This window comes from Typopeltis vanoorti, chromosome 9 (assembly GCF_054136105.1).
Source record: "Typopeltis vanoorti isolate ZY-2024b chromosome 9, IOZ_Tvanoo_1.0, whole genome shotgun sequence".
NCBI lineage: Eukaryota > Metazoa > Arthropoda > Arachnida > Uropygi > Thelyphonidae > Typopeltis > Typopeltis vanoorti.
This window is the reverse complement of record NC_143557.1, coordinates 66771374-66789004: the sequence shown is the minus strand read 5'-3', so window position 1 is coordinate 66789004 and position 17631 is coordinate 66771374. Positions and strand designations below refer to the sequence as shown.

Sequence of the window (17631 nt, the reverse complement as noted above, 5' to 3'; positions counted from 1 at the left end):
ATCAAATTAACTGAGAACATTTGACCACATATAATTAGGATTAGCTTATCTTATAATTTTTATTTTGCAGCTTTATATTGATCAAAATTGAATTTTCGAATGTTGATATTTTTATTGTTTTTGAGAGAACTATCATATGTATGGAATAAAATTATATTATTCAAAGAATTCTGTGGAATATTGGTACTTGTATTAAGAATTGACGTAGGCATCAAAAGTTAATAACGCCGACTGGTTTTTGGCATAAGCTCAAAACTAGTCGGATTTTAATTATAGGTCTAGGGTACTTATGTACCCTAGACCTATAATTTTGTTTTGTCTGATTTTTTCATACCAAATGGTTCAACTGAAACTAAAATCGAAACTCTTCGACTCTTACTACCAAATTTCATTAAATTACCCCAAGCTGGTGCGAATTATTAATACCAGTTCGAATCATCTCACCAGAAATGAGTCCGTCAAAATTAAAATTGAAGATATATTCTTACGGACAATAAACCAAATCACACATTTGATCAAATTTCATTCTAAATTTCATTTTAGTTCATCCTCAGCTACGAGAAAAACTGTGTCCACTGCATACCGACAGCAGTTGATGACCAAAAATAATTACGTTGGAATAAACATTGGCAATGATGTATAAGAAAACACATTGCGCAAATACTGCAAATAGAAAGAGGACGAATAAGACAAATTAAGTTTGGAAATGGTAGAGGAATGGATTTCAGTTGGTTGAAAAATGTCTGAGGGGTATCTGTAGGTAGGACATATAGGGAAGTGAACATACTGTGGGAATTAATGGAATGAGACATGGAATGAAATATGAGAAAGGTTATTGTCCTCGGTGATTTCCAGTTAGGTTGTATAAACTAACTGGAAGGTAGAATATACAACAAACACAGAGGATAGGCCGGTACTGTACACAGGGAAGGACTCAAGATAGTATATAAAGCGTCAAGGTAAATAAATATTCGAGGAACTTCAGTTTTTTGTGTGATTTCATTTTGCCTAAAGGAGTCAGTATAAAATACAAAGTTACCTATTTAGAAAATGTCTTTCATCGAAATGCATTTTCTAAGTAGGAAGAGAATGCTACTAAAAACCGGGTGAAAATTTCACCTGGTTTTTAGCGCTCTTTGCAAAATCGTACCTAAATTGCCTTTTATAGTGTGACATTTTCGATAATTGATAAAATGTTCCGTCAGTTGGCATCCTTGGCAACTGCTCCAGTGCTGAAGAGTTCCCACTTATGACAGCCACAATAATGTCTTATCCTGAGATACGAAATCCAAGAAATGAAAATATGCTTAAGAAGGAAATTTATTGCAATCAGTAAATACTCTTAAAGAGAGAGCTCAATGCAATTATTTGTTTTCAGATTAGGTTCAGCTAGTTCGATTCAACACGCGACTGCAAAAAAATACTTTATTTATTTATTTATTTTCACTCGTTGGCATTACAACATTAAATGCCTACCTTTTATCAGAATCAAGTAAAGCAACGCCACAGGAAAATATTAGGGAAATTTAATTTACAAATTATCCTGCATTGTCATTGGCTCTTCGACGATCGGAACATAGCTTGTATTTTACGCTGAAACACTTCATTAGGAAACCCATTCCGAGTAGAACAGATGACTTAGTTGATGCCGCGACAAGCTCCAGTTATCTTTGAAGAGGTGATCATCAGGTCACGGGATTCGTGTTCTTTCGGTGCCACACAGCTTCCCATCACCTCAGCTTTCTGGAAATGTAACGACAACCACGAAACACTGCAGTTGCACACAAGGAAATTGCCTAGATGAGAAACAACACCAATCCTTTTAATAATAATGAGTTACATTGGGCAGAATGGCAAATATTGATTAAAGCATCTTTACTCGGTAGAAAATATTATAAAAAAATTAGTTTGAATGACTATATACCGAGAATGAAAAAACAACAAGGCTTAATGTTAAGATACAACTAGTTTCGTTGAATGATTCAACTTCTTCGAGTATCACAGGCAAAGAATTATACAAAAAATGACAAACATGATAATATTACATCGACAGATCTAGTATAAAATACAATAGTACATTTTAAAAACAGGAATGCGAGCTTGAGTTCTAAATTAAAGTTGACTACGTGCGTGAGCTGCCACGAGTGCGCCAATACTGAACAGAGGCAATGTGTGCGTCAGAGAGATTGTAGCTGAGGCTGCTGTTAATATGGGATGAATCTAGAGAAATTTCTATAGATTCAATGATCTCTCTTTCGAGTTCATCATAACACACATGGATATTAGAAGTTTTTGGCCAGTCTACGAGGGGCTGCCTTCATCCGAGTTAATAGAGAAGAGAACGTGGCTAGAGAGAGCGCTGGCTCTGGTCCTGTTGTAGGAAATGTCTCTCTGGTGTTCTTCCAAACGCAAAAGGATGGATTTAGCTGTCTGGCCGCTAGAGAGAGCCAGTGCTCTCTCTAGCCACGTTCTCTTCTCTATTAACTAGGATGAAGGCCGCCAACACCTCGTAGACTGGCCAAAAACTTCTAATATCCATGTGTGTTATGATGAACTCGAAAGAAAGATCATCGAATCTAGAGAAATTTCTCTAGATTCATCCCATATTAACAGCAGCCTTAGCTACAATCTCTCTGACGCACACATTGCCTCTGTTCAGTATTGGCGCACTCGTGGCAGCTCACGCACGTAGTCAACTTTAATTTAGAACTCAAGCTCGCATTCCTGTTTTTAAAATGTACTATTGTATTTTATATTAGATCTGTCGATGTAATATTATCATGTCTGTCATTTTTTGTATAATTCTTTGCCTGTGATACCCAAAGAAGTTGAATCATTCAACGAAACTAGTTGTATCTTAATATTAAACCTTATTGTTTTTTCATTCTTGGTATATAGTCATTCAAACTAATTATATATATATATATATATAAGATGAAATAAGAGAACACATTAACATTATAAGTACGTAAATTTGTCGGAATTCCAAGATTTCCATGTCTTGTTAACGTGCTTGCTGTTTGCACGTTTCCCAAAGATAAGGGAACTTGTCTCCCATTATCCTTGAGAGATACTATTTAAATCGCTAAAAGTCTACAGCGATATGAGATGTTTATGAGGGGAAACAAGTTTTGAAAATAAAAATATAACCATTTGCATAGTAAAATAGTGGAAACGCCAATAATAACAAAATCCATTGTTTTTTTTTAAGATTTTATTAAGCAACGAAAAACACTTTTCAGATGTATGTTCTTCCATGAAATAAATAATGCACTCTCACGTGAACTTCTGTGACATTGTGTATTCCAAAATTTTTCCTATTAATTAATAAATAAAAAGATTATATTATCCTCGTTTTGTACTTTATGCATACATGCATGGGAACTTCGCTTTTAAAAATAGGTACCAATACCGCTCTTAATACTCTTACAAAGGTAAACGCAAAGAATCTTAATCCAATTTCAGTCTTTTTGCGTAAACAAAGATAGAAAATTGTTTGTCAGAAGCCTGAGTGAATTTCTAATATATTATCTGAGCTGAAAGAAAATATTTTATTATTTCGGTAGTATACTGCGGAAATTGATTATTTTCAGAAATCGATTTTTTTCTTTGCTCCGTAAAATAGTTCTATTTTCCTGGACAATAAATAAATGAATAAAATAAAAATAAATAAAAACCCTGTAAAAGTTATTTTACTGATCGCCCAAATCAAGCAGGTAAGAAAACGGTCACGATATCAAGTACGCTCGTATGAGTTTAAAGTCTTCCCCCAAAAATGCAAACTTTTGTTTCCTTTGTATTTTTAGGTTATGCACCAGAAAAAGGATTCATACTTTTAACAGCTATATTTTGTTTTTGCTGTTTGTCCTGGCGTTCTTTCTATCTGAACACGTCTCTTTGTAACTTGGAGTTTACATACTGAAATTTATTAATATTCTTAATTATAAAAATTATTGAATGTATTTAATATAATTTGACATTTTACCGAAATGTCTTTATTACTTTCACAACGGTCGTTTATACTAATCAGAGAATCTGACGTGCACAATGGTACAGATTTAACAATAAGAGCCGTGGATTTTGAGAGCTATGATTACTATAAAATGTATTATATTTCTCATTGAATGGTTTCTGCATTTCCTCGCATACGCTTATAAACTTTAATATGCGAAGAAATTAGTAATGTCTTTACCTTTAATTATTCTATTTTTCTGCTCGTATCATAGGAAACATACTGTTGTCGTAATCTTCACCCCAACAAGTGATAGCATATTGCAGTGAAGAATTTATCCAGGCATCTTAAAAATGCTGCCTTTAACAAATGCCTCAACTCATTTATTAACAATGAGATATAGGAGTTCCATTTCAGATTGCTGTCGATATGAAGGCCACATACTTTAATGATTTTATTTTTTTTAAATAAGCTACAGTTACAATTTTGAATATCACTACATTTCGTTTCATGACATATTTTAATTATATTACTAGCTTATCTGTTAGGTTCATTAATTCCATGTCATCAGCGAAAAACGATATCATTTTGAATCAGACTTTCTATCTCAAGTATTAATATATACTCTTGACTCCGTACCTCTTGAATACTTTCTATGACTGTTTTGTCATCACCTGTTTCATTTAGCGATCTTTGAAGCTAAGTATTGCAAACATCTAGAATATCATTATCTTCAGTTTGTCATCTTTGATCACTTTTACAGTACTCTTTCGTCCATTTCTAAGCTTTTTCAATAGCCTCCAGAATAATTTCTCACCTTCCTGATATCTGCTGTATTATTAACCAAAGTGTTTCCACGATTTTTGTTTTGCTACGTTTACACGTTGCTTCATTTCTTACATTTTTTCTCTATCTTTTCTCAGAACACATGCCGACTTACTTGCTTAGAACTTTCGATATGCTTTCTTCTTTTCCATGACTGCTGCCTCTAACTTCTTGCATCTGCCGTGGAGTTCTGATTTTTCTATCCTTGCAGATAACTTTACCACGTGCCTCTCTGTCCAAGTTTTCTCCAGATTTTGCCACTGAGTCTCCCAGGTTTGATTCTTTTCAAACTCTAATTTTTTTCATATTCTTATATTGGAGTCTACATGGGATCAACAGGGCCTTACATTTCTCCGGAGGCATTAGAGTGCTCAGGGCCCCCTCCTCCTCCTTGTTTGTGGGCCTTAAATTGGCCCTAATTGTTTGGTTCCCAGCTAGAGCCTCGTGTGCCTGTGCACAAGTACGACCCTGGGGATAAACACGACTAGCTCATGTCCTGAACAGAACTAGCTTAACATTATAAATTACAGCTTAACATTATGAAAAACAAATTTTCCTAAAACATTTCGGATTCGAAGATTTCTTCTACTTCCTTAGTAGAGCTTTCTGTGGGAGCATAGACACAAATAAGTCTCATTATCCAATGCCTTATTCTGATGTTTGTCCACATCACTCTACTTGAAACTGGCTGTCAATCAAGATTATCTCGTGTTTAGTGTCGAATAGTTACTCCTTCCTTTCCCTGATTATTACGGCTTGAATATAACATGTATGTGTTATTTAGAAGAATCTCACCTGTTTTTGTCTTATTTATTGCAGTAATACTGATTATGTTCAACGTGATACCTCTCTAATTCTGCCAGTTCCACTTATTTTCCTTTGATACCTCTATGTTGATGTTTCCTATTTTAAATTCTGTTGATACTTAGTTGGATTTAGTTTCACCTATAGCCTTTTAATGAAATGTGTAATACCAACTGGGGCTTCTCATCTAATGTCCATTCCTCACCTCGTGCACCCCATTAGCAGTTATCTAACAGTTACCAGGATACTGAACGAACGCGAATGGGCTGGCAGCTTCGGATTTAGCCGCCCAAACTTGTATTCCGTATTGGATTATATGTTTTTTAATAAAGTTATTTTTTTAATTTTTTTTTATTTTTCACGTGTAGTTCTGAAGATGACAATAACAAGATATTGTCGATTTTTTTTTTTTTAAATCAATACATTAAGTAAATTATTATGCGGTAGTGTGAAGTTCGTTCTTATAAAAATCATAATATGTAATTGCTCTCCTTTTACGTCAGACTATACGGAAATCTCAGCGACGACTTTATGATATTCATCTTGATTTAAAAATCGAGACGTAAGTGGAAGACATTATAAAAATAAATAATTGTGGAAGTCACGTACTTAAATGAATTATTTATTTCTGTAGAATTTTCATTTTCAAAGAAAGCTATCTACTTTGGAATGGATATTACCAATCAGTTCTCGGCAGTTGTAATCAAATCTTATTATTACCTAAGATTAGATCACGAATTAATGAATATGGGCACTGATTCGATACAAGCGTGTGCAATATTCATTTTCAAGACTTTGCTTTTCAGAAAATATACTTAACTTCGAAATCGTCATGAGAATATGAAACGTCAAATGTCTTTGTCTTAATATTTACGCTTTCGTCGTTCATATAAAATATGAAATCTTACCTGTGACATCAATTTTCTCAATTTTCGGCGCTAGTTTCAACCACGTATTGGATGGTAAATATGCTAACTGATTGTTGGAAATAGCGACCTTCCTTAATTCCGACATGCCCTGGAAGACATCTGTGGGCAAATATGAAAGGGAATTCCAGCTATAATAAAAAAACAAGATATAGCGATGCTTGTTTTAAAAATCATATGATAAAAGAAAATGCTGAGAAGCTTGTCGCTAGTGCTTAGCTACTACAGTTGCAGAAAAAGTGATAAATAGGAGCTAAAATCTTTTTTTCTTTTCTGTGTTTACTAGCATTTAGAGTTGATTCAGCGCCTTTTTACATGCAACTAATTTAAATCTCTTTTTATACATTACATGCGTTTACTACAAAAATAACTGCAATTCAATTTTATCTAACGAGCTTTGGTTTATTTGAATTATGGCTGAGTTCTTCGCTTCCTAGATAGGATTTGGTAAAACTGAAGTCTTTCCAGCCCGAAGGGCAAAAGCTTATCTTCTTTAAAATTTCTGGCTTGATATTTAGTTTGACAGGAGAATGTACCGAATATCTCCCTGATGTGATAATTGCTGTCTCATTGATAATTCTTAACGATTTACAGAGTACGAAATATTAAAATCAAGAATACAAACGTCTATCGTTAAAATTTATAAAGTCTAAGCAAGAAAAATAAGAAAACTATCTCACCTCAGGTCAATTGACTTCAAAACGTAATTCGCAGTTGCAAAAATCTTCCTGGAAATGGAACTCAATTTGTTGTGAGACAGATCCAATTCTGTCAACCGAGGCAAATTCGAAAATGCGTTATCCTTAATTAGGTGTATTTTGTTGTTGGATAAAATGATTTTCTCCAGCTGTGGTAACATTGGAAAGGCGGATTGCTCTATCACATTAAGGTAATTTCCGGAAAAATCAATCAGTTTTACATTCTGTGTCTTCTCCAGTTCTTTGGTGTGAAATGAACCAAGATGTGAATTGCAAGACGAGCAAAGTTTGCCTGAAAGGGATGAATACGTAGCTCTCAAACTGGTTAAGAAATCATTTTGACCATCCAGCGGCTCTTCACAAAGAAAACAGTTCGAAAGGATACTGTCCTGGATTTCGATTTCTTTTACACGAAGATTTGCCAGCCACTTAGATGGAAGTTTTTCACCATCTGCTGAATTGTTCTTCTTGAAAGAGTTTAGAATTATAAAACGGTCGATTACGTAACTTTTCATTGATTCTGTGACCTGTTCTAATTGAGCTGCATTATGTATTTCTGGACAGATGATTAATGTGTAACCTGCTCCATCCAAGATTGTAGTACAAACGCATGGATATATTTCTTCGGCTGATGGGCAAGACGTTGCAGCATGTGCATGACTAATGGATAAAATCAGCACTAATATCTGAACTGTGGTCAGCGACATTATTTCTTCCTGAAAAACAAAGATTAATCGTTAAAAATTCGACTTAAAACATTTTCAATATTAATAAATGAGGAAGTTAACAGGAGGGCCGTAGTTTAATGTATACTCGTAGATTATTATTTAGCAACGTTGCAACTACTGCAGAAGAACGCTATCGTAGCAGAAAATTTTAGTTCACCGTTCGGTAGAATAAATAAATGGTTTGTAACAGCTTTGGTGTCAAGCATCATCATCATCATAGATACACTTTTGGCATCCTTAACTTCGCAGAACCATCATCTGAATAAGGCTTTGATTGTGACTTTCATGTCTACAAAATAATATATATAAATGAAGCACTTGAAGTATTTTTTTTATTTCCATTGTTTGTTTGTTTTGCTATATGAAAAAACTCGAGTTTCTGGAAGGAAAAAATTTTAATTCTTTCAAACCGAATTGCAAATATTGCGAGTTTTCTTAGCAACTGCGTTACAGAGGAGTTTTACTAGTTGGAATCCGGTAATATATATATATTTATATATATTTATATATATATATATATATTACCGGATCGATAATATTAATGGATCGATATACCTGTTTGGTAGGATAAAGTCCTGCTGTCTGTGTCTAAGAAAAGAGGAAAAGTGTTAAAAATTGCCTCAAACGTCAAAAACGTAAATTCAATCTCAAGTAATTAGCATTTACATCCAATTAACTGTTCTATTTTGATTTTGAGCAGAGTCGCAATTTAGTTTTTTTTTTCTTCTCGTATGCTTGAAATTTATGATGTAATATTAAGAAGTGTGCAGGATCAAAGTCGGTTGTTTAATCCTGCAAACTCAGTAGTATATATATATATATATATATATCCGTGGATGTATACCTAACCTAGTATGTATACGTTCCATGGTCATTTTTGCTGATTTTTGAAAAACCCGAATTTCTTCTTGAGAAAAAGAAAAGAAAAAAAAAAAAATCCTGATTGCCTGTGCCAGAATTTGAGTTTCGTTTATGAAAAGCCAAGTTATTTGGCCATGACAGAGGATATTGAATCTAAAATATTAATAGAATATGAAACGGGAAGTTTAATACCAGGTTACGATTCGTAAGTGTTGCTAGTTGATAAGTAATTTAATAGATGGTTTTATATAATCTGTGTTGAAAGTTTTGTGTGAATAAGAGTATGTGGGACATAATATTGTTCTGACCACATCGAGTAAAATACTTACCAGATAGTATTAGAATTGCTCATAACAATACAATTTATATGTCTCTGGGTGAGTTTGTTTGTTTTAAGAAAATCCTATGATTTTCCATTTATTTTTAGTTCATGGGAGATTGCCAAATATTAGAAATTTTTTACTTGAACTCAGGACTTACGGAGTAATGAAAACATGACATATTGCTTTATGATCCCATGTTTTTCACATGGTGATCATTTTGTTTGAGTGTTCTTCAGCTTCTCATGCCCGTACAGTGTATTTTAGATATAAACTGTTATTTTCGTGTTGCCAGTTGAGTTTGGTTTATGAAACAAGCGAGCCACATAGGTTGTGTTCATTGGTTTAAGTTCTCTGATATACGGCTAATGGACGCTGTTTCTATAAATTAAGGAACAAAGAGAATATCGCAATAACTCAGGGCGAAAAATAAAAATCAAACAAACATTAAATTCGTGTATATTATGTTAAAAGTGACGCCGAGTCTGGTTATCATACACAAATGAGATGCGCTGTCAACAGTATCTGCAAATGAGCCACTGCATAAAAGCAGCCGTTTTGCAGTGGTTTTCCATTGAGGTAGAAAAAATGGCGCCTATCACGAAGAGAGTTTATGTGTACATGTTATTAAAGTTATCTTGCGTTTTGATTAATGTGATATTTTTTTGGTGGAATTCCGAATGATTTTTAGAGGTAAGCTTCTTCGTTTTGTGACTATTTTTGCACTTATATTGTGCTGGCAGTTCTCTACGGCTGCGAGATTCTCTACAGAAATTTTGCAGGCAGATCTCTAGACCTGTGGGATTTATATTTGCGCTCATACGCAATTAAATCGATATGAGTGTGCCTGACTTGGACGTTGTCACTGACTTGCTTGACGAAGAACCGGCTATCAACTCATTAATAAACTTCAAAAGAAGTTCAAACTGAAATGGCCTGCTAACTTGATTGATCCCGACATCATCGTCGACTCTCTTGACAAAGGGCTAGCACTCACTTTCATTAAAAAGCTTCTTAAAAAATTTGAACAAGAATGGCCGGCTACTTAAACTTATATTCTTTACCCGAAGTTGATGATGAAGAAAATGAAGACTCTCCTCAATTGGAGGAAAAGCTCAATTTACTAGTGTCTGCCTCTAATCCTACTGAACAAGAAGAAACTCACGCTCGTAAGAAGCGAAAAACTCTCGCTTCTGAACCAACAAATGAAGTTGGTATGGAGAAGACTCCCAATTCAGACTCCTCCGCCTCTCCCAATGAGAAGGTGCCACCGATTATCCTAAGGGAGAAGTACAGATAGAAAATCCTAAGAACCACCATAGCTAACCTACAAATAAATTATAGATTGGCCAAAAATGTAGATGAGGGCATAAAAATTCAGCCTGCCACGGTGGCTGATTATAGAAATTTTACAAAGGAGCTAGTCGCAAGAGGAATACAATACCATACATTTTCACTTACCTACGAAAAAAATCTGAAAGTGATCCTCCGAGGAGTCTCCGAGGATATTGACAGGGATGAAATAGTCACTGACCTCAACTTACAGGATCTACCTCCAATAAAGGTCAGTGGAATGTTCAGATCAAATAAGACACCTATGCCTCTAGTTTTAGTAGAGATTCATAACATTTACAAGAATATTTACAATCTAAAGTCAATCTGTGGACTTAAAATCACCCCAGAACCATTGAGAAAAAGAGCATCTTCTGGGCAGTGCCACAGATGCCAGAAATTTGGCAAATTTGGCAAAAGTTGTGCAAAGCTCAGTACAGATGCTTAGAATGTGGCGAGAATCACCCCACAAACACTTGCACCGAACCAAAATCCACCTCGGCTAAGCGCTCTAATTGCGGCGGTCCTCACCCCGCTAATTATAGAGGGTGTATTCATCACCCCAAAAACAGATGGAACGATTCAAATAGTCAACCTACCTCGTCATATAGTGCGAGAGTTCCTGAAATTCAAGCTCCTCAGTCCTCCAAAAGTGAGAACAGATGCTTCCTCATCATTAACTGAGTCCCTTAAGAAAATGAATCTTCAACATCAAATGAGAACATATGCCGATGTGGCCTGCTCCAAACAGACAGTAGAAAACCAGAACCTGGCTAATCCACATTCAACTCTATCAGCTATTATTACCTCTTCTCTTGCAAATATGCTGCAGGATTTCAGCAACACAAACCCATCACTAAGTGTTACAAAAAGATTTTTACAGCAAACTCAATCCATATTATCTACATTATCTACACTCTCTGATGCATAAGAAAAAAATCACTCCAGATTCGCTTAGGATTATCGCTTGAAACGCCAACGGTATAAAAAACAAAGTGTTCGAAATCCAGGAATTCGATAATAGATATAATACAGATATACTTCTAATCAATGAAACTCACCTGAGGCCTGCTGACAACCTAAAAATCAGAGTGGATCAGGTTTACAGAAACGACAGACTTGGGTTAGAGGTGGAGTACAGCCACCCTTATCAAAAACTATAAAACCATCATTCAATAACCAACCCTGCAATCACCAACCTCGAAATCACAGGCATTAGTGTCCTCACAAACTCAGTTGGAAACCTAAAAATGTTTGCTGCTTACAACCCTCCAACAAAAACATTGTTGACCTCAGATCTGGATGCCATCCTTGGCATAAAAGGATCAGTCATCATCGCTGGAGACTTCAATGCAAAACATCCTGCTTGGAACAGTAAATCTACCAACAAAAATGGTTGCATACTGTTTAACCACTCAAGTTTCAATTGTATAGCTGTGGCTGGTCCTTCAATACCAACTCATCTCATTCCAATTGGCTCCTCGGATGTCCTAGATATAGTTGTCCTCCAAAATGTCAAATTGCAGTACAACTTGGATTCACTTGACGAATTAACCTCTGACTATAACCCTATTCTGCTCCAATTAAGCAATCAGAAGGGATTATTCCCCCGCCTCACACCTTCATACCTTGGGAAAAATTATCCAATGTGCTCCCAAACTACTTTGGTCCTGTTCCTCATATTAACTCTAAAGAAGAAATTGATTCTTCAGTCAATAAATTTACTCAACAAATCAATGCAGCTTTATCATCTATCACCTCAGATACGTCTACTTCCAAGACTAAAAGACTTCCAGAAGATATGAGTTTGATCAGGGAGAAAAATAAGGCAAGAAAAAGATATTTTAATACCAGGGCTCCCCAAGATAAAAAAAAAGTCACTCAACTGGTTGAATAGCGCAGTGAGAGATGCGGCCCACAGAAACAAACTATGGGAAGATAAATTAGCTTCCATTTCACCGGTGATCAAACCGTTTGGAAACTATTAAGAAATATCAAAAATAAAAATAAAACTCTTCCTACTCTGAAATCGGATTTAGGCATAGTTCACTCAGATGCTGAAAAAGCCGAAACTATAGTCAAAAACTTAGAAAAGTAGTGCAGCCCTTCATATGATAATCTGAACTTCAATCATATTTATAAAATACACCGCCACGTCAGATACGTACTAAAACAGTGTGATACCTGTACCAGCCAACTCACATCTACTTCTCCAGCCGAAATCTACGACATCATACAAAATTTAAAAAATAAAAAAGCTCCTGGATCTGACGGCATCCCTAATAAACTTATTAAACTGCTATCCCGAAAGGCCATCGTACATCTTAGAACAATAATAAATGCCATGCTTAGATTCAAATACTTTCCCTATGCTTGGAAGTTGGCAGATGTGGTCCCTATTTATAAGCCTGGTAAGGATCCACAGCTGCCACAAAGTTATCGCACCATCAGTCTGATTTCCAATTTGGGCAAAATCGCTGAAAAGTCATCCTCTCCAAAATTCAGGTTTCTGTAAACAAGCTAAATATCCTACCTTTAGAGCAGTTTGGTTTTCGCAAACTCCACAGCACTACTCAACAGATCCATAGACTAGTTGAATACATTACCACCAGCTTCAACTAGCATCAATACACCGGAGCAGTCTTTCTTGACTTAGAAAAGGCCTTTGACAAATTATGGCACTTTGGACTCCTATACAAGCTGATTTTAGCCGGCATTCCATTGGATCTGATCCACCTTATTAAGTCCTTTCTTTCTGGAAGACGCATGCAAGTTAAACTAAATGGGGCGGTATCTACCCAGCGGCGGATCTTGGCTGGAGTGCCTCAAGAATCCCTCCTGGCGCCGATACTTTTTCTCGATTTACATGGCGGACATCCGACATAACCCGATATCATCTATCATTGCTCTCTATGCCGACGATACAGCAATACTGGTCAGATCTCTTAAACCGCATCTTGTTACAAAGAAACTACAAGATAACCTGCTGAAACTGGAAACTGGTTCTCCATTTGGAGACTGCAAGTAAACCCTCAAAAAAGCTGTGCTCTCTGTTCACAAAAAATACAACATCTCCCAAAGAAGACATCTTTCTATTTAACATCAGGATTCCCTGGAAAACAGAAGCCATATATCTCGGCGTATTGCTAGACAGAAAACTTACCTTCGGGCCGCATACAAAATCCTTATGTGCAAAGGCATCAAAAGTTAGCACAGCTTTACCCTCTTATCAATAGGAATAGCAAACTAGATATTAAAATCAAATTGCTCCTCTACCAGTTGATGATTCTTCCCATTATCACTTATGCGTCCCCCGCCTGGAGCCATACTTCAAGCTCAAATATCCTTAAACTGCAAAACAAATGCTTACGCATGATCTTAAATGCACCATGGCACATCAGAAATGTTCAACTTCATCGTGTCACAAATGTCCCTTATACCTACTCTTTCCTGCAATCTCTCGTAGTAAAGTACTTCTCAAAATCGTCCTCACATCCAAATGAATTAGTCCAACAAGCAGCAAATTATGATGAATCGGAATTATGCAAATATAGACGACCTAAGGCCAATCTAGTTCCCTTTCAAGATCTATAAGTTTCGCAACTCGGGCTGAGCACGTAGCTCATAAATTTTTCCCCACACAGTAACCTTATCAGATAGCTGGGATTAAAATCATTATGCTTAACCCTTATAGACAGTAACGTTCTGCGTTCTGCGGTTTTCCATTTCGCATCTGCAGTGAGAACCAGACATTTCAGGATGCAAAATTCTTGGATATGGCTGCAAGGCATTATTTAACCGATGAATTCAGGCGACGATCCATCGTAAGACTAGAAACCTGCCTAAGTCAGGCGGATGTAACCAAATAGGTGCATACGAGTCGTTCCGTGGTTCACAGAAAAACTGCAGTGTCATTTCCAACAATCACAAACAACATCTTAGAGATACAATAAAGGAAGGCCACAGGCTGCAACCGCAGTGGGTGACCAATATCATTGATTATCTGTTCGCCGAAAGAGGAGTCTATTCTGAATCATCTACGATCTGACCTCGCGTCGGCTAGAGGAGCATAGGAATAGTACGCCCACACTTTGTAGAGCTTCGCTTGGATTTCTGCCAAGAATAGTCGATTCATGCTGAAGGGGAGAAAGAAATGAAAGATGTACGAATTGGTTGCCAACATGCGAAATCACGTGCTTTCCAACCTGTAATAATAAACAAAATCTGATTACCCTATTATCCATCCGATAATAGGGTAATCAATCCGTCTTCTGGGATTTTTGTTTGTAATAATAAACAAAATCTGTAAAAATAACAAACAAAAATCCCAGAAGACGGATTGATTACCCTATTATCGGATGGATTCTCCTTTTTGTGACATGCGCAGAAGTTTCGCAGGGCCTCGAATCTGTGAGCGTACTATATCTGCTTCGATTTCGCGTAGAATGCTTCATTTAGGTGGTCTCTATGCTAGGCGATCTCTCCATAGCTGGTCTAATAATGCTTCATATAGGTGGTCTCTATAAGGGCTGATTGTCCCTATTCCCACCACACAGGAAAGAATGTTTGCAATGTGCTATGCTCCACGTCAACTGGACCTGAAGACCAATGGGGTCGGTATTGCTTATAGACAAGTCCAGATTTTTTTGTATAAAGCAATACCAGGCGTGCTGTGATCTGGAGAGAACCAGGGACATTATCATTCTAATATCTGCGAAAGGGATATGGTGAAGGTAGTGTGATGGTCTGTGGAGACATCTCGTTGGGATTCACCGACCTGTATGTGCTTCCTAACGGAACCACGAATGCTGCAACTTATAGAGACGAAGTCCGAGACTCCTATGTTCGTTCGTATGCGGGCATGATAGGGAAAACATTTATCCTACAAGGCGATATGCTTATGGACCAATATCTTCAAGAAGAGACTATCGTATGTATGGGCTGGCCAGACAGGTCTCCTGATATTAATACTATTGTGATCTGCTGTCAACTTCCTCCCCAAAACCTTGAGGGACTTAATAGAGTTTGCAGGAGCAATGGTTGTCACTACCAACTGAGGTTCTGGACACCGTTATAAACAATCTGAAATATCGTTGTGAGAGCTGTATTTCTGTGAGCGGTGACCACATTCCTTATTGAGACACTTTCACATTGTTATTTTGACTATTATTTTTGAGATTTTGAGTTATCATGATTTTTTTTTTGTTCCTTAATTTATGGAAACTAATATATATATATATATAATATATGATGTACCTTTCGGATAGAAATCTTGAGTATGAATTCTACATACAGTAGATGTAAAATTTTCTTTATTATTATTATTGAGATCGAGGTAGCTTGTTTCAGACTGTGAATTGGTACTGTGTGCTCTCTCTCTCTTCAAAAATCTGCAGTTAGCCTATATTGTAAACACAGAGTTCAAATATAAGACACTGATACGTCCAATGGTCTTAGTTTCGAAACTAGCCTGAAACAACCTTGAGACAGTTCTAAAGTACGGACAAAATTTTCACTTGTATGAATGCATTGTTTCTAAATTTCACATCTCAATAAAAAAGTTGGGAAAGCATCCTTTTTCTTCTTTAGTCTTTGTCATAGTCAGTTATTTTTTTTAACTTAAGAATTTTTTTGTGATGAAACAAACAACTGATGAAATTTTGATTTTTTATGAATTTTTGACATGAGTTAATATGAATGATATATATTCGTATATCTCTACATTTATCTTGCAGTTTGCGTATGGTCGAACCAGAGCCACCTATGCAACTAAACATTGTTTATTTAACAATTCTCTCCAGCGGCCAGTGATTTTTCCTCCATAAAAAATATACATTCTTGGTCATTATTGCATAACCTGAGTGTGAATTCAGATTATCTATTCGGACCTTTTAATTAATCAACACTCATCTCCCCCTCCCAATATGCATTATTTAGACAAAAAAAGTTAAAACACAACTTACTCTACTATTCTGATGTAGTTGATCGCAATCTCTGTATCTTCTTGGTAACTATGGAAGATGTTCCTGTTAAGCTGGCTTGCTGCCAACCACTCACGTGATAAGATGTTATGGTATATAATTTCTTCCAGGCCATAACCCTGACACTCCACTCCACTTTGGCCTTTTAGCTTCAAAAACCAAACCAAAACTATAACTGACTTGTTTGTTCTCTCTTCCCCCCCCCCCCTACTTTAATATCTTAATATAGCTGCTTATTCTTTATATTTTTCTGTCTATCATCTTGCAGGGTTCGTGCTGACCTGGATTACTCAGGTCGAAGGCTCTGCCATTGATATACTAAAGTAAACTTGTGTGGTATACTGAGTAAACATTCCTTTGAAAAACCAAATAAACCTAACACAAATATTGAGAGTTATTGAGACATAATTCAGTAAAATATATTTTAACATACTTTTTTATATTTAGCTAAGCATTCTCGCTGTTTCTATCAGTCAGTGTTATCATCAATATTTTTCTTTAACTCATCATTCTATTGAATTTGTGTAAAGTGATTTCAATTTTATCAGAATGATAACCCTCCACAAATATCACAAATGCGTTTCCTCTGCTTGTTTTAGATTATTTTGGATAGTTGGTAGTGGCGTACAGGTAAATCCATGCATCCCGCCGAAAATATCGAGGTCCACAAACATAATAACGAGTTTTCTCCTTTTCACTAACATACAGTTTTTCAAGTTGAATTTCAGACCATCGCCTCTGAAATAATAAGGAATGCTCATACATATGTAGCACCAATATGATAAAAAATATTAAATTATTATTTTTTATGTCACTTTTTGTCCTGGAGAATGAATGAACTATAGTTGTTGCCAAGTTGGCCGAATAGACAGCGTCACTGCTCTTCAATCAATAGGGCGGGTTCAAAATCCCAAAATATACAGTATATGGATGCTTGTGAATACCTTTAGTAGGTAGACAGTTTTCATTTGCCTATGTCAGACCACCACCACTACCACCCTGTTTGTGGAAGCCTGATGTGGCTTGAAAAAAGTATGTTTTATCACTGGAGTACTGGGAATCGAATTATCTCACTCACATTTACATGTACAATTAGTATAACTCAATACATTTTAAAAAAGAAAGCACACTTATTACAATTACAAATAAACTTGCTCATTTCAGGATTACCAGTCATTTTACAAAGAAATGTATTGCACAAAAT

General features: G+C 36.0%; 1 protein-coding gene across 1 annotated transcript; it reads right to left on the bottom strand.

Annotated features, from left to right (window-relative positions):
• Window positions 1–1411: 1411 nt before the first annotated feature.
• Window positions 1412–16500, bottom strand: LOC150103111 (uncharacterized). The gene is made up of 4 exons (XM_090398216.1): window positions 16410–16500; window positions 7188–7921; window positions 6490–6638; window positions 1412–1796 (listed from the first exon to the last, which is right to left on the bottom strand). The coding sequence occupies exons 2-4, from the start codon at window positions 7910–7912 to the stop codon at window positions 1639–1641; spliced, it is 1032 nt and encodes a 343-aa protein (XP_090254342.1). The 5' UTR covers window positions 7913–7921; window positions 16410–16500; the 3' UTR covers window positions 1412–1638.
• Window positions 16501–17631: the final 1131 nt, after the last annotated feature.